This window comes from Monodelphis domestica, chromosome 7 (genome assembly GCF_027887165.1).
Source record: "Monodelphis domestica isolate mMonDom1 chromosome 7, mMonDom1.pri, whole genome shotgun sequence".
In the NCBI taxonomy this organism is placed as follows: Eukaryota; Metazoa; Chordata; class Mammalia; order Didelphimorphia; family Didelphidae; genus Monodelphis; species Monodelphis domestica.
In genome coordinates, this window is record NC_077233.1 from 206,416,336 (window position 1) to 206,439,847 (window position 23,512).

The window sequence follows — 23,512 nt, forward strand, 5'->3', positions numbered from 1 at the left end:
CTAAAAATTAAAGGAGAAATTAATAAAATTGAAAGTAAAAGAACTATTGAACTAATCAATAAGACCAGGAGCTGGTACTTTGAATAAATATTGATTGATTGATAATAAATGTCATTATATAGAATATATAATATACATAATATATTTTATATAATATATAAATACTTTACATAATCAAATGTGGATATACATATACATTTGCATTCACAATAGATATAAAATATATAAAAGGTAATTGAGAGGAAGAGTTTAGGGTTAGGGCTCTAGCTTGGATTAGGAAAGCCACCTTATGGGAAATGGTGTTTGAGCTAAATCTTAAAGGAAAATAGGAATACTAAGAGGCAGAGGAAGAAGGTTCCCACATTCTTACATCCTAATGTTGAAAGTTAGATGGCACAGTGCTGGGCCTGGAGTCAGGAAAATTCATCAAACTGAGTCCAAATCCTGCCTCAGATACTTGCTAGCTGTGTGACCCTAGACAAGTCATTTAACCTTGTTTGCCTCATTTTTCTTATCTCTAAGATGAGCTGGAGAAGGAAATAACAAACCATTCTAGTATCTTTGTCTAGAAAACTACAAATGGAGTAATGAAGAGTTGGATACCACTGAAATGACTGAATAATAGTAAAAATGTTCTTATAAACTTTAACGAGTTTCCCCCTCCCCCATCTCTTTTTATAATCATGAAAGAGAAAAGTGTGTATTAATGGATAGAGAAATGACTTTGGAACTGAGAAGACTCAGATTCCAATGGTGCCTCTAACACATAGTGATTGGACAAGTCAATCTCTCAATATTCCAGGAAGTTGCAAACCTACATTGAGAGAGGGAGGTTCCTTATACCAATTAAATCACAGATCTAGTCCTTATCTCTATGTCTTCATAATCATCAAAAGGCATTTATAAAGCACATGCTTGTTAGCAGTACTGTAACATGATGATTTACAAAAAGAGGTAGCAATCGGAGATTGATCTAACTAGGGCAAATATGCCAAAATCAGACAGCAGTAGATAAATGTTCAAGCAGCCAATATTAAGTATTCACCATGTACACCCAGCAGGGATGCAATCATTTGGAGATTCTGAGGGAAGTAGTACCCAGGGGAGTCTCAGAGACATTGGACTGAAATAAATGAGCTCATCCTAATAGACAGAAATGTAGATACCTGGGAATCCTAGAAATTTTGTTGCTTGAGAATTTTTTAAAATATGGAATCTTTGTGATTAAACCTATTTTCTGTTGTTTACACCATAACAAAAAAGAGTGTATTTAGATAAGAATAGAAACCTAATAGCATATTTAAAATACCACATTTGGGAAGGAATTGAGTAAATAGTACAAAGGCTGAACCTCTTAGGGAGCAAAACCTCACTAGCAGTTCACCTGAAGCAAAGGTTAAAGCGTGGAATACAGTGTCCTCTTTAAATAGGGATGGGGGAAAGAAACTTCTAAACAGCTTGGTTAAATACCTTGATGAGCATAGTTGATGACTATCACATTAGAAATAACTGATGAGACTGAAATGACTATTTACAAATTTAGAAACAATTATGTTAAAGTACATGCTTGTATTTATTTTTTTATGCTGTAATTTTTTTAGTTACCATAATAACAGCACAGAAGTGTTGCTGTCTTGACAAGCTGCCAAGATTCTTAGAAAAACACTTCCTACAACAATAGTATGAATTATTAGCTGAAATCATTCCTCAGAAAGTTGCACTATATTTGATGATAGTCTTTTTTTGAAATCTTCCTCCAAAGTAGCTCATATGACATCTATTTAAAAGGACAGGGCTGTGATAACTAGTTGTTTCATTTTTGTCACTCATGCATAGATTATTCCATTGAGTATATGATTATGAAGTTGAGTTACAGTAATTGTTTTATTTAATGGGAGATTATTGCAGTGGCATAAAGTTAATCTAGCATTGGTTTTAGTGTACTCAGTGAGCTTTTTTACCCACACTAATTATACTGACAGTTCATGGAATCTCAGAATTAGAAGAAAATAGTGAAATATAGTCTGATTTGGATTCTGTATCTGAGTAGAGACACCCACTGGACTATCCCCTACAATAATTCATTCATTGTGCTTGAAGATTCCTCATTGGTGGAAACCCATTCAGTTTTTATTTTATTCATTTTTATTAATATGTTATATCCTTATTATCTATATATCATATATATCATGATACAAATTATAATGTTATAAAATAGTAATACTACATGATTGCTTATAATATCTAATAGTTATATAATATGATAGATCATAATCATATATAATCTATAAATATTCTGATATCTATATTACATATATGTATAATAATTATCTTTTTATTATCATAAAGGGAAACTAGATGGCTCAGTGGATAGAAAACTGAGTTTGTAGTCAAGAAAACTTGAGTTCAAATCTGGCCTCAAATACATACTAGCTGTGTGATACTAGGCAAGTTACCTAATTTCTGTTTTCCTTAATCTATTAGAGAAGGAAATAGAAAACCATTCTAGTATCTCTGTCAAGAAAACCCTAAGAACAGTATGGTTCATTGAGTCACAAAGAGTTGGACACATCTGAACAACAAAATTATTATTTATCTCATTATTATGAATTTTCTCCTTATGTTGAGACAAATCTTCTCTCTTCAGCTCCTATCTATTGCTCCTAATTCTGCCTTCTGGTGCCAAGCTCAAGTCTAGTCCCTCTTCTTTGTGATAACTACCATATACTTGTGGATAGTTAGTATGTCTCCCTTCTTCCAAAGTTAATTTATCTACCAGACCTTCTACATACCCTTTGATCACATAGTTTTGAATGATCTCACCATCCATTATGTTTCCTCTGGAAGCACATCAGCTTGTCATTGTCCTTCTTATAATATGTTGTAAAGAATTGAGCACCATACTTCGGAATGCAATCTGACAGGGTCAATGTTTGTTTATCTTCTGGATTCAAGGAGAGCTCACAAGAGTAAGCAGGGGAGCATTAGCCTCTCATATTCAGGATATTACTTCCTTTAAATGCTTCCTAAGATTACATTGCCCTCATATTAACTCACATTGAGCTTGTAATCCCCTAAAATCTCAATTTTATCTAAATAATTGTCTGTTTCTTCTTCATTATGCACTTGTGAAATTAATTTTGAACTCCAGAGCAGAATTTTATCTGCATTCATTTTAGATGTCATCTTATTAAATTTGCCCCATCATTCTAACCTATAGAGATTATTTGGAGGCTTAATTTCATAATTTAAAGCCCGAGTTTAATATAACCTGAAAATATAATAATTATGTCTTCTATGCATTCATTCCTGTCTCTAAAAATAGGACCAAGGCCCTGCACCACATTATTGCCAACTCCCCTTCAGGTTGATATTCTTTCATCAATGGCCACTCTTTGAGGCATTCCCAAAATCTAAGAGTTCAAAGGAGTTTCAGTTTCCTTCCATTTCCAATCCTTACTAGGTTTTCTTTTCTTTATAATTCAACTCTTATCTCTCCTTGCCCATAATTATCGGGAAAGACTTTTTCAAATGCCTTGATAAAATCCCACTACACTACATCTAGTACCTCCTGACAGTCCAAATACTCTTACAACAAAAGAAATAAAGTTAATCTGGCATGAATTCTCAAGCTTTGCCAGCTCATAATGGTCACCATTTCTCTTCCAAAGTGTCTGTTTTGTTTTGACATTATAGATACTTTCCAATAAACACCAAAACAAACCTTCATAAAATCCATTCTCCCAAGAATGGTTAGTTATTGATGACTCACAGAAAGAAGAGGAGAGAAATTTCATTCTTTACTTAGATAAGGTAGCATTAACATTGACCACTGTTTTTGACAAGAGTTTTATTGCCTCTCTCCTGGTTGATTTTATTTATATTGCTGTAGTCGTTTTGTATAATTTTCCTTTGGAGCTACTTTCCTCACTCTATATCCTAAGGTCAATGCAAGATTCTCCATATTTCTCTGAACTCTTCATACTACTTATTCCTTATATTGCTAGAATATTCCATGCCACTCCGATGACATTCTTTTCAAGTGTTTCCCATTCTTTAGGCAAGTTATTTTGGTTTTGTTTCCAGGCTTTTTATTCATGAATAAGACTACTATGAACTTTTTGTTTCATAAAGGGTTTCCTCACCAGCCAAATCTCTGGGTCCAAGTTATACCAGGTCAAAAATGACTCTTTCTATTCTGGTAGTTCAAGTTAAAGACTGGAACAACATGAGATATTCATAAACCATCTGATAGGTAATAAAAGGAGTTTTATCTAACCATAGTAAGGAAAGATATTTGTAAAGAGAAAAAGACAGTTAGTAAGGATATAACATTGATTCAATTGAGCATAGCTACTCTATCCCCATGTTGCCCATGATATTTTTTCTGACAGAGGAAGAGAGTCTGCTTCTTCAAGCCTTTTGTTTGTTTTTGTTTGGTGTTGCTGGTGATGATTGTATCCAGACTAAAAAGAATCTATATCAAAAGCTTAACTCTTATTCTCATGAGCCAACTGAGCTCAAGGAAAATTTCAATACTTTTAAAAGGAAAAACTAACCTTATCTATCCTAAGAGTTGGATATTGATTCTACTATAAAAGGGTATTGTTGTTTGATCCTGGGCAAGTCACTTAACTCCAATTACCTAGCCCTTGGACTTCTGGGTAAACATGGCTACAGCTTAGATGCAGGAATCTACCTCTCCAAAACACCTACCCATATAGACTACCTCCAAATGAAAAAAAAAAAAACTGAATTCATATGCACAAAGGGACTCCACAGTAGGGCGCAACATTGAAGGTATGTGGGATTTGGGCCTTTCCACACTATAAGGGGTTGAAATAGCTTCCATCAAAACATGAGCTATCCACCAACATATCTTTTTTTTTCCTTTTTTTGGCCACAGCTTCTCCAATTTAAATTTATGCAAAAAGACCATAGGCTAGAAATGATGGTAGGTGCTATCAATGAAAAGATGAAAATAAAGTAATCCTAACCCTCAAAGAGCTTATATTCCAATTAGGAGGAAATTTAAGGACAAATATGTAAAAAGCATAAACAGAATAAAATCTAAATAACTTCACAGTTGAAGGGAGAACATTAATAACTAAAATGATCATTAAAGGTCTGTAGGAGATAGCACCAGAGTTATGCTTTGAAGGAATATAGGGATTTTATGAGGCAGAAATGAAGAGGGAGAAAACTCTAGGCATGAGGAATACCTGGACCTGGGCAAAGGCATAGAGACCAGAGGTGGAATGTTGCATATGGGGGGAAATTAGTAGGCTAGTTTACCAGTGCCTGAATGGCAATAATGTGAGATCCATCTGGAAAGATGGGTTGGAGCCATATTATAAAAGGATTATTTTTTAATGAATAAAGCATTTTCCATGTTTTTACCATATGCAAATCACTGTGCCAAGCACTGGAGACACAAGTAAGATAGTCCCTGCTGTCAAACCACATCTCATTGAGGACACATCATGTATGGAAGGGTTTAAATGGAAGTCAGATGGAAAGACCTTATAGACTCCAGAGTGCAATGGCAAAGCAGATGTTATTATCTCTTCTTTAATGACATTTCATTGATAAAAATAATGGCACACTGTGGTATAATCAAACATAATGAACTTCTCCATTAGTGTCAATACAAAGTCCCTGAACATTCTGCAGGGATCTAGGAGAAAAAACACTATCCACAAGCAAAGGACAAATTGTGGGAGTAAAAACACCGAAGAAAAGCAACTGTTTGACTACAGGGGTTGAGGGGATATGACTGAGGAGAGACTCTAAATGAACACTCTAATGCAAATACCAACAACATGGAAATGGGTTTGAATCAAGGACACATGTGATACCCAGTGGAATCATGCATTGGCTATGGGTGGGAGAGGAAAAGGGGGGGAGGAAAAGAAAATGATCTTTGTTTCCAAGGAATAATGTTTGAAAATGACCAAATAAAATAATGTTCAAATTGAAAAAAAAAATAATGGCAATTTATGATGATGAATTATTTAATAGTACTTTTGGGGTCAGGGTCCTGGACTAGCTCCATTAGAATATGAAGGGCAGTTAAGGTGGTGGTGGAGATTTGACTTGTTCAGCACATGCTACCTCTTGTCTCTCCCTCAGTGTGTCTTGCTACTTTAGCTAGGCTGGCTTGCCTCTCTGAGTATGGTGAATGGTTATCAGTTGGTAGAGATGGTTCTCCCTTCTCTACAAGAGTTTTTTTCCCCTGAATGTTAGCTCTAAGGGCTGGGTTTTATAGCTATGTCCCTCTTTGGAAAGATTCTAGTTGAAAGTTTATGCCATCTGGCTATTTGGATGGAGCAGAGGCTGTGTAGAAAATCCTAACCCTTCCCCCCAGAGTATCATCTAGTACTGAATGCCAGCTAGTATAGGAATGATCTCCATTTGGGATCTGGGATTAAGGGAAAGACTTTCTACCAGACATAAGGAGGGATCCACTAGATGCAACACTGTAGTCTCCAAAGAGACTAAGAAATATCTCTTTTTGCTTCATATGATCAGACTCCCCTCCTTCTAGACTAGTTCTTGTGGCAAGTCTTTCAGTATAGGTAAGCAATATGGGAAAAGTCTGTGGAGGGTTTTAAATGTTAAAGAGAAGCTTTTACATTTAATCTTAAAAGCATTAGGTACCCTATGAACCTTGCTGACTAGAGAAATTACTTGATCAGACTTGAATTTTTGGAATATCAATTTTATAGCCATGTGGAGGAAGGATGAAAATACAAAAAGCCTGGAAGAGGGGAGACTAATTAGGAAATATTGAAATATCTAGACAAGGGGTGATGAGAGCTTAAACAAAGGCAGCATCTGAATGAATTGAAAAAAGGGGTGCATGTGAGAAATTTTGGAGAAGCAGAATCAAGAGGACTTGACAAGAATTACTTTTAAAAAGGCAATCCCTTGATAGAAGTAGGGAAATTGGGGAAAGGAATAAGTTAAGGGAGAAAGAGTTCTGTTTCAAAAGTGTTGAGCACAAGATGTCTATGGGACATCCAAGTAAAGGAAGCTGGTGATACACAATTGTAGCTTAGAAGAGAAGGTTGGATATGGAAACATGGGACTCAACTGCATAGTTGTTCATTGAATCCACAAAAGTTGATGATATTGCCAAGAAGATAAAGATAAAGACACAGAGACAGAATAAGAGAGACAACGAGAGAGAGAGAGAGAGAGAGAGAGAGAGAGAGAGAGAGAGAGAGAGAGAGAGAGAGAGAGAGAGAGAGAGAGAATGAGAGAGAGATAGGCAGACAGACAGACCCAGGTTTAAATAAAAACAAAAAGGGCAGGGAATGGATGAAGATACATCAAAGGAAAATGAGAAAGAACTATCATATGGATAAGGGAAACTATCCAATACTAGGTAGTTTGGGAGTGGGTCGCAGTGTTTATCTATCTTTTGTGACCTTTTGCTAGCTTGTCACAGCATTGTTTTGATCCACGTTGATCTGATATTAGTGGTTTCAAATATTTTTCAGGAAGTTCTTTAGTACTTTTATTTCTTTTGAAAATTATTTATTCCTATCCTTTGATGTCCAGTCTATTGGGAAATGACACTTGATTTTGTATATTTATGTCAACTTTCTATAGATTTTGGATGAGAGACTATCACCAGATACTAATAAAAAGACTTTTCCCCCAAATGTATATCTTTTATTCTAGTTCTGGCTAGATTAATTTTGTTTCTGCAAAAACTCTTATATTTTATATAATTAAGATTGCCTATTTCATTTTAAGATCTCTTCTAACCCATATCCAAGTACAAATTTTCCCCCATTCATAATTGTAAAAAATATGACAGCCTTACATTCTTCTCTAATTTTATGATATAAATTTTTATATTTGAGGAATTAATCCATTTTGGAATATATTGTTTTATGCTATGCGGTGTGCTGATCTAGGCATACATTCTTATATCTTATCGATTTTCTCAGCGTTTCATGTCAGTCTGTTACTTGGTAGTTTGTATTCTGGTTTAAGAAAGCACCATGCTCATGTGTTTAGGGGTCTTGCTTCTCTAGTCTGTTCCATTGACCTGCTTACTTTTCTACTTTTTTAACCTGTACCAGATAGTTTTGACAATTACTTCTTTGTCTTCCTCCTTTTTCAGCATATCACTTGATATACTTGATCGTTCATCTCTCCAAATGACTTTGTTATTCTTTTGTCCAATTAAATAGAATATTCAATTGATTGGCAGAGTACTATACCTGTAATTAGGGTATTATTATTATCTACAAATAGAGATTCCCAGGGAAAGAAACACCTATTACTAATGAAAGTTGCTGTCACTGTCACTGATTGGTTTAAGGAATTTGCACAGAGCCCTACAGCCTGTGTATATGCGTGTGCATAAATATGTGTGTTTTCGTTTTTGTTCTCTTTTTTAAAAAATTAAAACCTTTGCCTTCTAAGAATCAATGAGAAAGAACAGTACAGGCTAGGCAGTGGGTGTTAAGTGACTTGCCCAGGGTCACACAGGTAGCAAGCATCTGATGCCATATTTGAAACCAGGATCTCCTGTTTCTAGACCTGGCTCTCAATCTACTGGGCCACTTAGGCACCCTGTACCAATAACTGTTAATGACAAGACTTAAGGCCTGATATTTCTGGCTCTGAGGTCATCTCTAGCTACTATGCAGTACTGTCTCTCTTGCTGTTTACTGTTGAAAACCCCAATCCTTGTAATCTCCTGACACTGATATGAAACTTTCTTAAAATGCTACAGAAATTCAAAACCAAAGACTACTTTTTTAAAAACTGAGCAAATGACTGATAAATCCATAGTTAAAATCTGGAAATATATTGAATGGTTTTGACATTAAAGTTCATGAATTATTTTTGTTTGTTTGAACTCAAAATGTTGGTCCCAGAAGAGATGATGGAAGGGAAATGACATTGGTTTGCTTCTTAATATTTTTTTTTAATTTCAAAAACAAATCTAGAGCCCTGGTCTCCATTACATACTAGTTAAATATGACTGACTACAATATATATGATATATTATTTCATAAAAAGGAAGTAGGGAATAGCTAGGTGGCTCAGGTCTAAAGACAGGATCTGACCCTAGTCTCTTTCTAGATGTGTGGGACCCTGGACAAGTCATGTAACCCCCATTGCCTAACCCTTAACTCTCTTTTGCCTTGGAATCATTACAAAATATTGACACACACACACACAGAGTATTGATTCTGAGATGGAAGTTAAAGCTTGTTGGGTTTTTTAAAAAGAGGAAATGCATCATAAAATTGAGTACAAATAGCTTTGGAAGTCTATATTCTCAGATAAACAAAGAAATTAATAATCAGCCTTTTCCACCAATAGAAATATTGACTTCTCTGAGATTTACTTCATCTATTTTACATCCACACTCAAACTCTGGCTGCCAAAATGATGAGGGTTATGTAATTCATTGCTTCCTGACCTGGTAGACAAAGTCTGTTTGCATTTGGAAGTCTCAGGCGCTTGTTAGAATTCTAAAAATGTCTTTGTTTTCTCTCTTCCCCTGGTTTAGTTTGAATTTAGATGTGCCAGGCCTCTAGTATAAATTCTTGCAGTAGCCCAGAGTAGCAAAAAGACTAAGATGAAGGCAGGCAGGTGGGAAGGAAAAATTTGAAAGGAGAAATATGGGGTCAATCAAACTACAGATTGGACAATTGACCCTTACATCATCAAGATTTGATTGTGGTTACAAAAACAGAAGCATGACCAGCATGTGATAGCTGCCTCAATGAGTCAGTCGTTTTGTAGTTTTGAGGTATGGCCTACCATGCCAAATTACCCCATTACCTCAGCTGCTCCTGAGTGTGCATTAGACCAATGGAAAAGGAACTTTTGGTAAGTTCTTGTTCCAATGCATTGAATGATCCTTCCATGACCTGAAGGAGTTGTTGGATGGGAGTCTATGAAGGAGTCAGAGTTACAACCAGGAAATCAATCAGGCACAAAGAAAATCTAACTCAATGTGGGGCAACTTCTAGAATCAAGTGTATAATCTTTCACGCTCTATCAAATTCTTGTTAGTCAATTCCACTTCAAGGCAGTAAACTCTGAAGTCAATTCCCCTAGGTCAGCGTTGAATTTTAAGAACTTAATATAGTAGATCCCCTCATTCAAAAACTGATTTAGACCCAAGTTTCTACTACTTCATTCTGGCCTTCTATAATTAAATTACCATAATATTACTAGGAAAATCAAATCTCCATCTGCCAAGTAGTCTCCAAATTGTGCTAAAAACTAATGCTATCAAAATTTGGACATTACTTCAAGTTAGTCCTTGAGGCGTAATACTCCAAAGCTTCGCTTATCCTTAACTCTCACTCCATCACAGCCCTACTGAATTTTCTCTCTAGGATAGTAATTTTGTGCTTGTTTTCAAGGAAGTACCTTTTAATGCTGTAATCTCAATTTTTAATTTAATTCCTTCCTCCAGGAAAAGTTTATTTAAATTAGTTGTAAGTAAAATATATTTTTATTTGTAGAGAATTTACTCGGGTAAAAAATATGAATATGTAGGTAGAGGATATTCCCATGGGTATGCTGGAACTGGCTCTAAGATCCAATTGTTAAATTTTCAGGGTAAGAATTTGTACTTTGGAAAATGGCAAAAGCTCCAAATCAAGATTCAACTTATTGGAACTTTTCCCCCTAGACTCAAGAAAGTAATGGAGAAAATGTTACTAATACAGATTAAATTTAAAAGTGTGTCATGTACAGGGTAGCTAAGTTGCTCAGTGGATGGAGCACAAGGAACAGAGATGGGAGGTCCTAGTTTCAAATCAGACCTCAGACACTTCCTAACCATTTGACTTGGGCAACTCACTTAACCCCAGTTGCCTAGCCCTTACCTCTCTTCTGCCTTGGAACCTATACTTACTATTAATTCTAAGAGAGAAGGTAAGGAGTTTTGTGTTTAAAGTGTGTCATTATACTTTTTCCCCCAAAGAGCGTGTTGTTAAACATTTATTAGATTATCCTCATGATTTGGCCCCAATGACAGAACACAAGGTTCTAATCCATACAGACTTCACTGAAATAGGATACTCTATTCACAGAACTCTCTATCTTGTAGAATACAGTCCTTCCATTTGAAAGAAAAATTTTGAAGGCATGACTTTATTATATTTGTCTTTATATCTGAAGTACCTAGCATATATAAATTGCTTAATAAATCCTTGTTGAATTGAAACTGAATTCATCCTACAGCTTCCTTTTCTCTTTCTTTTAAAGCCATCTAGACAAATAGCCAAGACATATTTTCCTGTTTCATTGCTCTTCTCTAGGAACAATGGCTTTAAATAATAGAAACACAGCCAACAATCTTCAGGATCCTGGATAGCTTTACTTGGATAATTCCCTTTTTATAGGATTATAGATCTTAGATCATAGGAATGTAACTTCAGATCTGTAAGGAACATTAAAGGTCATCTAGTCTAATTCTCTCATTTTACTCTTGAAGAAACTGAGACATCAAGAGATTAAATGACTCACCCAATGTTACGCAGGTAATGAGTATCTGAGATAGAACTTAATCCCAGGATCTCTGATTTCAAATTAAATGTTCTCTCCACAGAATTGTGGGTACCTTTTTCTTTCTTTCTTTCTTTCTTTCTTTCTTTCTTTCTTTCTTTCTTTCTTTCTTTCTTTCTTTCTTTCTTTCTTTCTTTCTTTCTTTCTTTCTTTCTTTCTTTCTTTCTTTCTTCTTTCCTTCCTTCCTTCCTTTCTTTTTTCTTTCTTCTTTCCTTCCTTCCTTCCTTCTTTCTTTCTTTCTTTCTTTCTTTCTTTCTTTCTTTCTTTCTAATTCCTTTCCTTCAGTCTGAGAATCAGTCTTAAGTATCAGTTCCAAGACAGAAGAGTGCCAAGAGCTAGGCAATCGGGATTGTGTTTTTCCCAGGGTCTCAGAGCTATGAAATATCTGAGACAGATTTGAATTCAGGACCTCCTGTCTCCAGACCTGGTTCTCTATCCTCTGAGCCATCTGGCTGACCTAAAGCTGCCTTTTTTCTCAGTCTCCAGCCCCATATTGATAAAATAAAGTTTAGTTTTCTTCATCTGTGTACTATGAACAATCACTTTGGTAAAGAGTGAACTTTCCCCAAATTTAAGAGGGAGGAAGTTGATAGCTAGATATTTGACTCTGCTTGTCTACCACTTATCTATGTTCATTCATCAACCTAATACTGCACTATTTTTTCCTTCATGTTAACCTGGCAAGTTCCCCATAAACTCTGTTACCCCTCAGCCTCTTTCTCAGTGATATGAGGATTTGCCCCTGTGCTCCAATGATAATGATTTCTTAAATGGATAAAGTCTATGCTTTTGTTAAATAAATAGTGATGGTAATTCTAGGTAGAGGGAACATCACTGAAAAAGTCCTCTATTATTTTTTTTTTAGTTAATCCACAAAGTATTGTTTGGTGATTCTATTACAGGCTATTTGATCATTCTATGGAAGGATTCAAAAACTGGGAGTTTATGACTATCCATTGCTGGGGCGAAAAAGCAGCAGGTGACTGGGTACTGGAAGTTTATGATACCCCATCTCAGCTGAGGAACTTCAAGACCCCAGGTAGGAGCCAGTCTTCATTGATTTCCTGCTAAACCTGTTTTCTAAATTGGAAGGACATAGAATTGTATTCTGACCTGTGTCTGCCATCACATTGTCTCTTACCTTACCATCATCAGAAACAGAGTACAAAATATGTACCACCATGCTGAGCTTGGCTATGAGGTAGACAGATTTAGCCCCTTCCCACTAGGAACTCACAGCTTGAGAGAGTCAGTAGTGATGAGAACGGACAAGAGCAGACCATGATCCACTGGTTACTTTGCCCCACACTAAAACCTGCCTTTTGTTTCATAGGGAAAAGACAGAGAAACTAAATTTTCTGATCTTCATTTTTTCATGTGATTGATAGAAGGAAATTAGTTTCTTTAGGTGTCTCTACCCTGAGTTCCTTCTCAATTAAATTTATGAACTTAAGTAAGATATTGGATCTGCCCGATACCAGCTAAATGAGTTCACAGTGGAGAACATGAATAATGATGTTCTACTCTTTTTTAAGTGACATAAACCTGAAAGCCAAGAAAATAGAAAACCTTTTGGACACATGTAGCATAGAAATGACCATGAGATCAAAGGCCTTTTTAGGATGATTTAAGCCACTCTGATCATATGAAGCAAACTGCCTTCTTCACATGCAACATTAATCTGTAGAATAAAATAAATCTCAAACACCACTTCAACATGAGGTAGAAGGGGCAGCTAATTGGCACAGTGGATAGAGCACAGGCCTAGAGTCAAGAAGACCCACTTCAAATCTCGCCTCAGACACTTCCCAATTGTGTGACACAGGCAAGTCATTTAACTCCATGTGCCTAGCCCTTCTCCTTCTATCTTAGAGTTATTACTAAAACAACAGGAAAGGGTTAAAAAATGGGACAAAAGGTTTAGCACAATTTTTTAAAAGTCATTCTTGTACATCTACCACAGTGTGCCACACACACCTGAACTCCGTTCATCCATCATGGTTTTTCAGCCATTCTATAATCAAATCACAAGTGTCCTGAGTTAACAGTGATCTTACTGATGCTCCATTTGGTCATCCAGGGAAGAGGCAATCTATCTTGCATATGCCACAAATAATTTCAAGTCTCCCATGTTTTGAAGTTTGAATAGACTCAACTACATAAAGTTTTGTGGGGAAGACTACTACATGAAACATAGAGGTGATCTTTAGGAACGTTGATTCAAAAGGAAGAAGGACCTTAAGAAGTTATCAACTCCAAAACTTTCATGGATCAGTGAATATTTAAGAACCAATGAGATAAAGGCAGCTTGCCTAATATCATATAGGTAGTAAAGGTGAGATGAGATTTGAATTTAAGTCCTGTGACTCTAAATCAAGCACCCTTTCAATTGCACCACTATATCTTTATTATATGGCCAATAGAAGTGTAGGAGCTGGCTGATGCTTAGATTAGAAAAGGGTGGGGGCCAGCTGGATGGCTCAGTGGATTGAGAGCCAAGCCTAGAAACAGGAGGTCCTGGGTTCAAATCTTGTCTCACATATTTCCTAGCTATGTAAGCCTGGGCAAGTCATTTACACCCCACCCCCCATCGCCTAACCTTTACCATTCTTCTGCCTTGGAACCAAAACATTGATTCTAAGATGAAAGGTAGGGGTTTTAAAAAAATAAAAAGAAAAGGGTCCCTAGCAAACAATCAGTATGCATTGAAGACCTATTATGTGTCTATAATGGTGGAGAATTCAACAAAGCAATAATAATTGACATTTATATATTGCTTGAACTTTTACAAGCCCATTACATTACAGTACACCTCATTTAAGCTACTTGGCACTCCTGTGAAGTAGACACCATAACAGATATTATCATCCCCATTTTTTAGATAAAGAAACTTAGATGCTTAGATAAAAAAGTCAATGATCATGATCACATGATCACACAGCTTGTAGATATTGAGGTGTTATATAAATACTTTTTCCTGCCTCCAAATCTCTTCCACATTACCTCTTAAAATATAAGATCTGATTCCCTACTTTTAAGGAAATCTCTTATATTTGGCATGTGAATCACAACATATTTTCCTCCTGTTGAAAAAGAAATAAAAAACTGATGGCTTTATAGTTCTGCATGGACACAGCATGTTGTAAGGGAGAAAGGATCAGGGCTAAATCAGAAGACCTGGATTCAAGTTCTGAATTCTGATCATTCAATTTAATTTAATAGCCAGGAATGGGTAGGGGAATGGGAATAGGAAAAGAAAAACTATCCATTCTTGGCATTAGGAATGAAAAGAGCAAATGTGGGCAGGAAAGAGTAGACTATATGGAGGGGAGTTTTATTTCAATATATATAGCTAGACAAAGATGTAAAAATCACATTGTGGAGGTCCTTGAAGATCAGAGTCACTACTTTACATGCCCTATTTGGTAGGCTCTGGGACTCCTGTAGCACTTCCTATAACAGGAATGGCAAACCTTTTAAAGATAGAGTGCCAGGCCCTGCCTCCCCCCCACCTAGAATGAGTGCCATTCCTACCCCCCCACACACACATGCTGGGTATGCCTTGCCCGCCCCCCGTTACCCCACACAGGGGAAGAAGAAAGTGCCGCCTTGGGCTGATAAGTAGTGTTGAGTGAAGTGATGAATGTCCTAAGCAAATGTAGAAAGGGGAAGGGAGTGACCCAAGCACTCTGCTCCCCTCCAGCTCTGCTGCCTGTGAACCCCCCACCTTACCCTTTGTGCACTCCCATTGGGTTGCTGGGCAGAGGGGCAAAGGATGTGAAAAAGTGTCATCAGGCACAGTGGAGAAGGGTAAGGGAGCTCCTCTGCCCAAGTCCCTCTGCTTTTTCTAGAAGCAATCTGTATGCCATCTTTGAAACAAGTCATTGCTATTCCTCTGAGTTGTTACTGTACAAAATTCTATTTTACTAGTGGGAGGACTCTAGTCACATAGCTGCAATATGTTGTATCCCCCTTACAGTCTAAACTATGAGCTCCTTGAGGGGCAGGAACTGAGTTTTTGCTTTTCTTTGTATCCTTAGGGTTTCACATATGAAAAGTGTCTAATAAATCTTGTTGATTTATTATTCTTCCCCCCCAGCTCCAACTTCAGGTTATCATGTATACATTTGCATGCATATATATGGTAACCACTATGCCTGCCACAGTATAAGATAAGCTCTTTGAGGGCGGGTACTAATTTTCATTTTTATTTTTGAATCATAGATTATTCATAGATTGAAAAAAAGATTGTTGGATCGAAGATTTTTTAAAAAGTGACATGATCACTTGCTAGCTTTTGTGACCCTGAACATCACTTTACCATGATGTTTCCTTTTCTGTATCTTTAAAACAGAACTAGTGATACTGGCAAAATCTACCTCAATCAATCAACAGGTTGTTTTTGTTGCTGTTATTGTTGTTATGAAGTGCCTACTATGTAACAGGCTCTGTTGCTAGGCACTTCATAGAATATAATGAGGAAGGTGTTTGTGAAATAAGTTTTTAAAGAGCTATAAATGAAATTGTTACTATTTTAACTCCAGGTACTTGAAGGTTAAAAAGATCAGGAGTCAGCCCCATTCCCAGTTAATCCCAAACATTTCTTATATTAGGTATGGTTTTCTTTTTTGCTTTTGATATTGCCAAGATAATATTAGCAATATGGCCACTAATAGTTGATATATAATGACCCCTCAACCTCTATTATATTTGGGGGTAAGTCATTCTTCTCAATAAATTGATTGATTTTAGGGGGCAGCTGGATGCTCCATCAGTGGATGGAGAGCCAGGCTTAGAGACAGGAGGTCCTAGGTTCAAATCTGGCCTCAGACTCTTCCCAGCTGTGTGACCCTGGGCAAGTCACTTGACCCCCATTGCCTCGCCCTTTCCACTCTTCTGCCTTGGAGCTAATACACAGTATTGATTCCAAGACGGAAGGTATGGGTTTTTTAATAAATAAATAAATTGATTGATTTTAGAGGGAATAAAAAAAAAGTGCCCACTATATTTCTATAGTTACTTCTTTGGGGTGTGATAGATTTCTACCTTTGAGAAGAAGAAAGTCTTTATTAGATACTCAGTTGGGGATATAGAGTTCTTCCAGGTCAAATTAAATAGTGGAGTCAGTCCAGAATAGAGATGTTGCTGGCCCCTATTTGGATTTTGTGTTTATTCATTATTAAAATATATATTTTGTGAAGCATTTTCATTTTGCACATTAAAGCTGCCTTGGGGGTAAATGACATTTATGTACTGGCAACTTGAATGGATTTTCTCATTTCTTATTTGCACAGCAATTGCTGCTAACAGAATATCCCTTCTTCAATAAGACTCTCCTGCTTCCTTCTCCACCCCCATGGCTATTTGCTTCCATAGTAGAAGGAAAAAAATGAAGTCCCTAATATGATAGTGGTTAGATAGAAATTGAGGCAGTGGTTCCAAACCTCAAAATATTCCATAAGTACCCCAAAGTGGAGAAATGGAGCTGGGGAACTGACCAAGACCAGTCCTGTTTTGTCTTTTATGTACTTAAGAAATAGCACAAGGGAAAGAAATAAGATGTATCATGTGGCAGTGTTCACCAAATAACTAAAGGATGAAGATTATCACAGACGCTGTTAAGAAGGAAGAAAAAATAGATTTGAAGGTGGCTGAAAGGAAAACAAGCAGCCCCATTATCTCATCTTTCTATCTGGTCTCTTCCTGCACTGGGTGAAATGAATAAGAAAACATGCTCCAATTTATATTGCTGTTCAATAACAAAAGCAATCTATTCATCAATGTCTTGCAATCTATCAGTAAATCTTTCCATTGCTTAAATACAAAGTATGCCCAATACACAACATCGAGGGAATAAGCCTGGAGAGCCTGTGGGAATTCTGGATATGTTGAAGACTTTAAAGGGAACATCTGATAACAAGTGAATTCAGAAAGGAACAAATAAGATGAAAGGATAAAAGAGAATAATAGCTCATATTTCTCTAAAATATTTTCCTTTCAATAATAAAGTGAGGTAGGTAGCACACATAGTATTATCAGTTAAATAAATTGAAGAAACTATGACCCAGAGAGTATAACGTCTGGTCCACAGTCAGTTAAGTCATAAATACTGAAAGTGAGATTTGAACCCAAGTCTCTGGATTACATGTCTTGTGCTCTTTCCACTACCCCATCCTCCAGGAAAATAAAGGGAAATTAGCAAATGGTGACATTTTTAAAAACAGAGACTGTCTTTTACCTTTCTTTGTATTACCAGGACTTAACATTGTGTCTGGCACATAGTACGCATTTAATAAATACTTTTTAACTAGCTCTTCATTCTAAGAAGTTCAGGCTTCTAAACTACAAAAAAATAAGATCTGCCAGTTCACTTTCTCTAGGTTCCCAGGTTTTCACATAGCAAACATTGCCTTTGGAGGGCTCTCACCTGAAATTCTCTACATACAGTAGTTTGGAACAACCTCAGTCCCTTCATTTTCAAAGTATAAGAAGATATGACCACATCATGGCCTAAGACAGCTATTGTCTTCCCATTATTTTATGTTTGAGCTCATATGTAATAATCATTGAAGCCAGTGGTCATTTCCTTATATTATAGTTGATGCAAAGAGCCTATTCTTGTAGCAAAGGATGACTAATGAGAGGTCTTCCCTGAAGAAAAGTGTTGTAAACTTGTCTAACCAAAGGAAGTGATCATGCACTGATTATACCTCTCTTCCCTTTATTTAAGAACAAGTCTTCCCATCCCCAGGCTGGAAAAGCAATAGTTACTCATGGCTCTCGTTATTGATAAGCATGAAGCTTTCCATCTTTTTCCATTTTTCTGACTGAGGTTTGCCCCCAGTCTGGTGACCTTCCATTGCTTACTACATTGGTGAAAGACTGCATTCAGACTCCTGATCAGCTTTTTCCTACAGCAATTCAAAAGTCCTAATTTCAAGAGATTTGTCAGCCTCAGCCTTCCCAATAGTAGAGAAGACAGATATTTGCCTTGGCCCAGCATTATTAATCTTTATTCTCATCCTTCTTGGATATGCCACTCAAATCCACTATGTGTATGAAATCACTCTTAACAAGCTATTTCTACAACTTTTATACACCTGTTGACATTTCATCCTTTAACAAACTCCTGTTTGGGTATCAAGGTGAATAATTTGTAAAAGACAGGATAAAACTCGTAACTGTTAAGAGGAGCTAGATGTGTAAATGAATCCACCAACACACACACACACACACACACACACACACACACACACACACACAATTAAATTGGTTTGAGGGTAAAAAGCCATGCCCCCACAGGAAAAACTAATGCAGATATAATAATGAAAGTTTACTCTGTATATACACATATCCAGAGAAGTGAATTTCAAGATTAACCACTGATTCAATGATTCATACAAATATCAAGTTCAGCTTCCAGCTAGCTCTCTCTCTCTCTCTCTCTCTCTCTCTCTCTCTCTCTTTCAAAAAGCCAGAAGGAAAAAGGGAAAGCCCTAAAATATGAACACATGGTGATTGTCTGATTTTGTGATTTTTCCCAAGGCAAATTGAAAGAATGGTCTTTGGTGCTCTATGGAACATCCATTCAGCCCTACTCTCCAACAAATGACTTTCCCCGAGTGGAACGCGTTCGCTCTAGTCGAGTGGAGGACCCTACAGAAGACTATGTTACAGATGATTATGCAGGTAAGTGAGAAATTACACATAGAACAAAACTCTGAGCAAATCTATCTCTACCTTGCCCCCAACACATAAGACAAATTGTTTCTCACTTGAGACCAATGCTAAATAAAGTAACTTTTTAGAAATCATTCCATCAGTACCCCTTGGAAAAAGATATAACAGACTGGAAGAATATCATACCAAAGTAGGAGCAGTGAAATTCAATGATAAAGAAATCAATGGATTCATTTCAAAGGGATTTGTCTTCCAGACCTCTCTCTAATACATGTTCCAGATCATATATTCTCCACTGATTTTCAAAATATTAATAATAGCTTACATCTATATAGAGGTTCAAAGTTCACAATGTGCTTTATATATATTGCCTTAGTTGAACTTCACAATATCCCTGTGAATTGGTACTATTATTCTCTCTGTATTATATATGAGGAAACTGAGGTCAAAGGAGGTTCAGTGACTTGCCCAGGTCACAGAATTTTTAAATGTCTGAGCAGGATTCAAACACATCTTTCTGACTCCAAGTCCAGTACTCTATCCACAGTGACATCTAGATATTTGGTATCATAAGACATTGTGAAAGTGCATGTAATTTCTTCAAATTACATATAATTTATAAAAATTATATAATATTTCACAAGAATTACATATTGTTTCTAAAAATTATACATCAGTATATTATTTCTAGAAATCCAGAATTTTAAATCATTTTCTTGACTTGGAAGGATATAGTCAAAGGCCCTCAAAGCAACATATGGTTAAAATATCTGAGAGTTATAGTTAAGAAATGCTATTGAAATCAGAAAATAGATGATGTTTTCTGATGTTACAGTCTAATTATGGTCTTATTTTGTGCTATATGTTGGCAAAAATAATATGCTTCTGTGTTACAAGTGACTATAAAGGGAGGACACCTTCAAGCAATCAAATATCATCAGATAAATTTTATTGATAGCTTACTAAAATGCCATCATACTAAACATACAATAGGCCCATGTGATAGAAGAGACTGTATTATGACTTGGGATATGAAAAGAGTGAAAAGAATCAAACATTCTCATTTTACAAATGAAGGAACTGAAATAGATCTCAGAGAATAAGCTATGAACTCAGGATCTCCAATTCCAGAATAAGCAGTCTATTTACTATACTACACCTTCTCTGCCAAGGGCTTTTTCCAGGATTTGATATCATTGAACTCTTTGGGATAAAATCTAAGACATATCCATGAATTCTCAATATGGTCCAAATTCAGTTTAACTTGTATGTATCCCATTCCTTTGGAATGTCTGTATATATTAAGGAATTATTGCATAATGAGCAAGCTTTTCACATTGGAGAACTGTTCTTAAATTACACACTTAACATTGCCCTTGGGAAGACCACAGATTTTTATAATTCATGCCAAGATCCTTCCCTGTAGGAATTAAGAGAAAGCCCTTTGTTTATATGGCTCATAACCTAATATCTTAGGTACTCATGCAAGTCCAGTTTCAACAAGCACTGCCGTAGTCATTTATAAACTTCAATTATAGTGCTCCCAAGCCTACTGAGTTAATCAGGACCTAATTGGCTTAATCATCTGAGCTCTCTGTTTTGGCAATGTGGTTTTCCTATGCAGTAGAAATTCAATGGGCCATTTTATTATATCTTTTGTGGACAAAGAGAAAGGATTTCCCCACTATATATTTATCAAAAACAGCAAAGGAACACATCATATGGGTTAACTGTTGCTGTGTGCTCCATGTTCTCTACAGTAAAGTTCTAACCACTAAGATTTCACACTAAGCAAGTAAAGATAAACCCCTTTAAAGTTTGTTCATGAAAATTTTCCATGTTGACTTTTGTAAGTCACAAAAAAGTTGTAGACTTCAAGAGCTTCAGAATTTCATTTATAAGGGATCTAAATAGGCATCTAATCCAATCCATACCTGGGAAAAAAATCCATCTCTTCAATGTCCCCATCATATAATCATCCAATTGAAGACCTCCAATGAAGGAGTATCCACTACCTACTGAGGCCATCCATGCCACATTTTTGTTGTTGTTGAGTTATTTTCATTTGTATCTAATTCTTCATTACTCTATTTTGGGTTTTCTTGGCAAATATACTAGAGGGTTTTGTTATTTCCTGCTTTAGTTCATTTTACAGATGAGGAAACAAAGGCAAACAGGGCTAAGTGACTTGTCCAGGATGACATAGTCAGTAAGGGTCTAAGGCTAGATTTGAACTTAGGAAGATGAATCTTCTTGGCTCTAGGCCCAGCACTCTATCCACTGTGCCACCTAGATGCCTATTTTTGCATATTCTTATTATTAGGAAGTTATAATTAGTTTTAATACCCAACTCTACTTTTGCATAATTCTAATTATTAGGAAGTTTTCTTTCCTTTAGACTAAATATTTCTCATTATAACTTTGACCTGTTGTTCCTTGTTCCACCTTCTTGGGACTTGAACTGAACTTACAGAACTATAGTAATACATAAAAGTAGCTGACTTCCTTAGCATACTCTAAATTATTTTGTTGTTATTTTGATGCTAGAATGGACAAATCAGGGAAAGCACTGGAATGACTACCAAATTCTCATAGCTAAGATTAAGGAATACCTTTTCTTCTCCTATTTCCTTAGTCATCTAGGGAAAAATTAGATCCACCCATGGACCTTTTTGCTCTGTAGTTGTCCTAGTGCTTAAATGCTAACTCTGATTATTTTCCATCTTTTTTTTCAGAAGTCAGCAAGACTTCAAGAATTTAACCTAACTTTATCTAGATCTCTTTACTAATTCATCTGATCACAGAGGTTCTGCCTCAATCACACTGCCTTCACAAGCTTTTCAAGTCAATGAGACACAAAGCTAAGCTGAAATTCATTCCCACAGAAGAGAGATGTTATTTGTCAGACCTCAAAAGCAGTGTCAAATATAGGAATAATATGTGTTATACTTAGGACTTTTGGAATGGTAAGACAACAATGCAGGAAGATAATAGCTATCATTAGTGAGGATAAGATTATTTAGGCTCTTTAACATCTAAAAATGACAATTTTCCTTTCAGATCTTATATGAGACTTTTAATATTCATAATATAATATATGCTACATTTCAGACTGCCCTTGGAGATTCTCTGTGGACTTAGTAGTTGCACTCCAAGTGCCACATTTCTGAGTACTCTGGAAGAGCGTGGATATTCTAGGAAGCTTATTATGAAGGAGAACAACTAGAACAGGGAAGGACCTCAAGATCCTATGACTCCATAAGAGGAATGGAGAATGTTTAGCCTGAAAAAGAAGAGAATTAGGGGACATAATAGGCATCTTCAAGTATTAGAGGGTCTGTCACTCAGAAGAGAGACTAAACTAGCACTGTTTGGCCCCAGAAAGCAGAACTAGGAACAGTGGGAAGTTAGAAAGGGATTTTAAGTCCCCCCCCCCCCAAGGGAAAACTTACTAACAATTAGAGCTGTCCAAAAATTAGAAATGCTCATCTGTTATGGACAGAGAATCTGTGTGCACTACTAGTACAAAATAAAAAACAATACATGAGAAATTTCCCTTGTGTATATTGTTCAACAGAAAGGAAAGGACTTCTCTTCTCTGTAGGTCTTCCAGCAAGGCAGGAGACTACTTGGATGTGCTGCTATAGAAGGAATTTGTAGTTGGATACATTTTGGACTACAAGGCCTCTGAGGTTACCTCCAACTGAGAAGTTTCCCAATTCTCTAAGAACATTGTATCTTGGTGGCAGGGAAAAAAAAAAAAAGAGAGATCCTAATGTACCCTTCTCTTGCTTGAAGTAAACTATTTGGTGAACCACTGTTAATACTCACTTCCTCTCTACCAAGTGTAATAGAACACTAGTAGGAATTGTAGGATTATATATAGAATTTGAGATCTGAGAAGGACTTCAGCAATTTAAAAACCAAAGATTCCCAATTACGGACATCTAGAAAAAGAGATCAAAGGACAAGGACTTTTCTATCACTAGTTTATGGCTTTAGAATCTTTTCCACTAATCAGAAAGTCATTCGTCTTCTGTAGGAAAGAAGTTAAGCCTTTCCCATCCTCCTGCCTAGTACCTTTGCCTCTCATGTGCTCTCTTCTCTGCCAGGCAAATATGCAGCGAGTAAGTTCATAGAGAGCAGGTCCTAAGTCTTGAGGTGATTTGGCCTTGCTGCTTTATTTTTCATCTTATTTGTAGTTTTTCTTTGTTGCATTGCCCATTGGCCTGTGGGCAGGGATATAATTGTTAATATATTATCTGTGCCTAAAGTT

At 36.3% G+C, this 23,512-nt stretch overlaps 1 protein-coding gene across 1 annotated transcript in view; it reads left to right on the top strand.

The window, feature by feature from the left end:
* PCSK5 (proprotein convertase subtilisin/kexin type 5) overlaps window positions 1-23,512 on the top strand; it is a gene marked incomplete at its 5' end in the record, with an annotated part of 595,445 nt that overhangs the window by 368,630 nt on the left and 203,303 nt on the right. Inside the window, 2 exons of the mRNA XM_056806299.1 lie at window positions 12,459-12,595; window positions 19,102-19,245. Coding sequence (XP_056662277.1) covers window positions 12,459-12,595; window positions 19,102-19,245 — 281 coding nt within the window. The remainder of the gene's footprint in view (window positions 1-12,458; window positions 12,596-19,101; window positions 19,246-23,512) is intronic.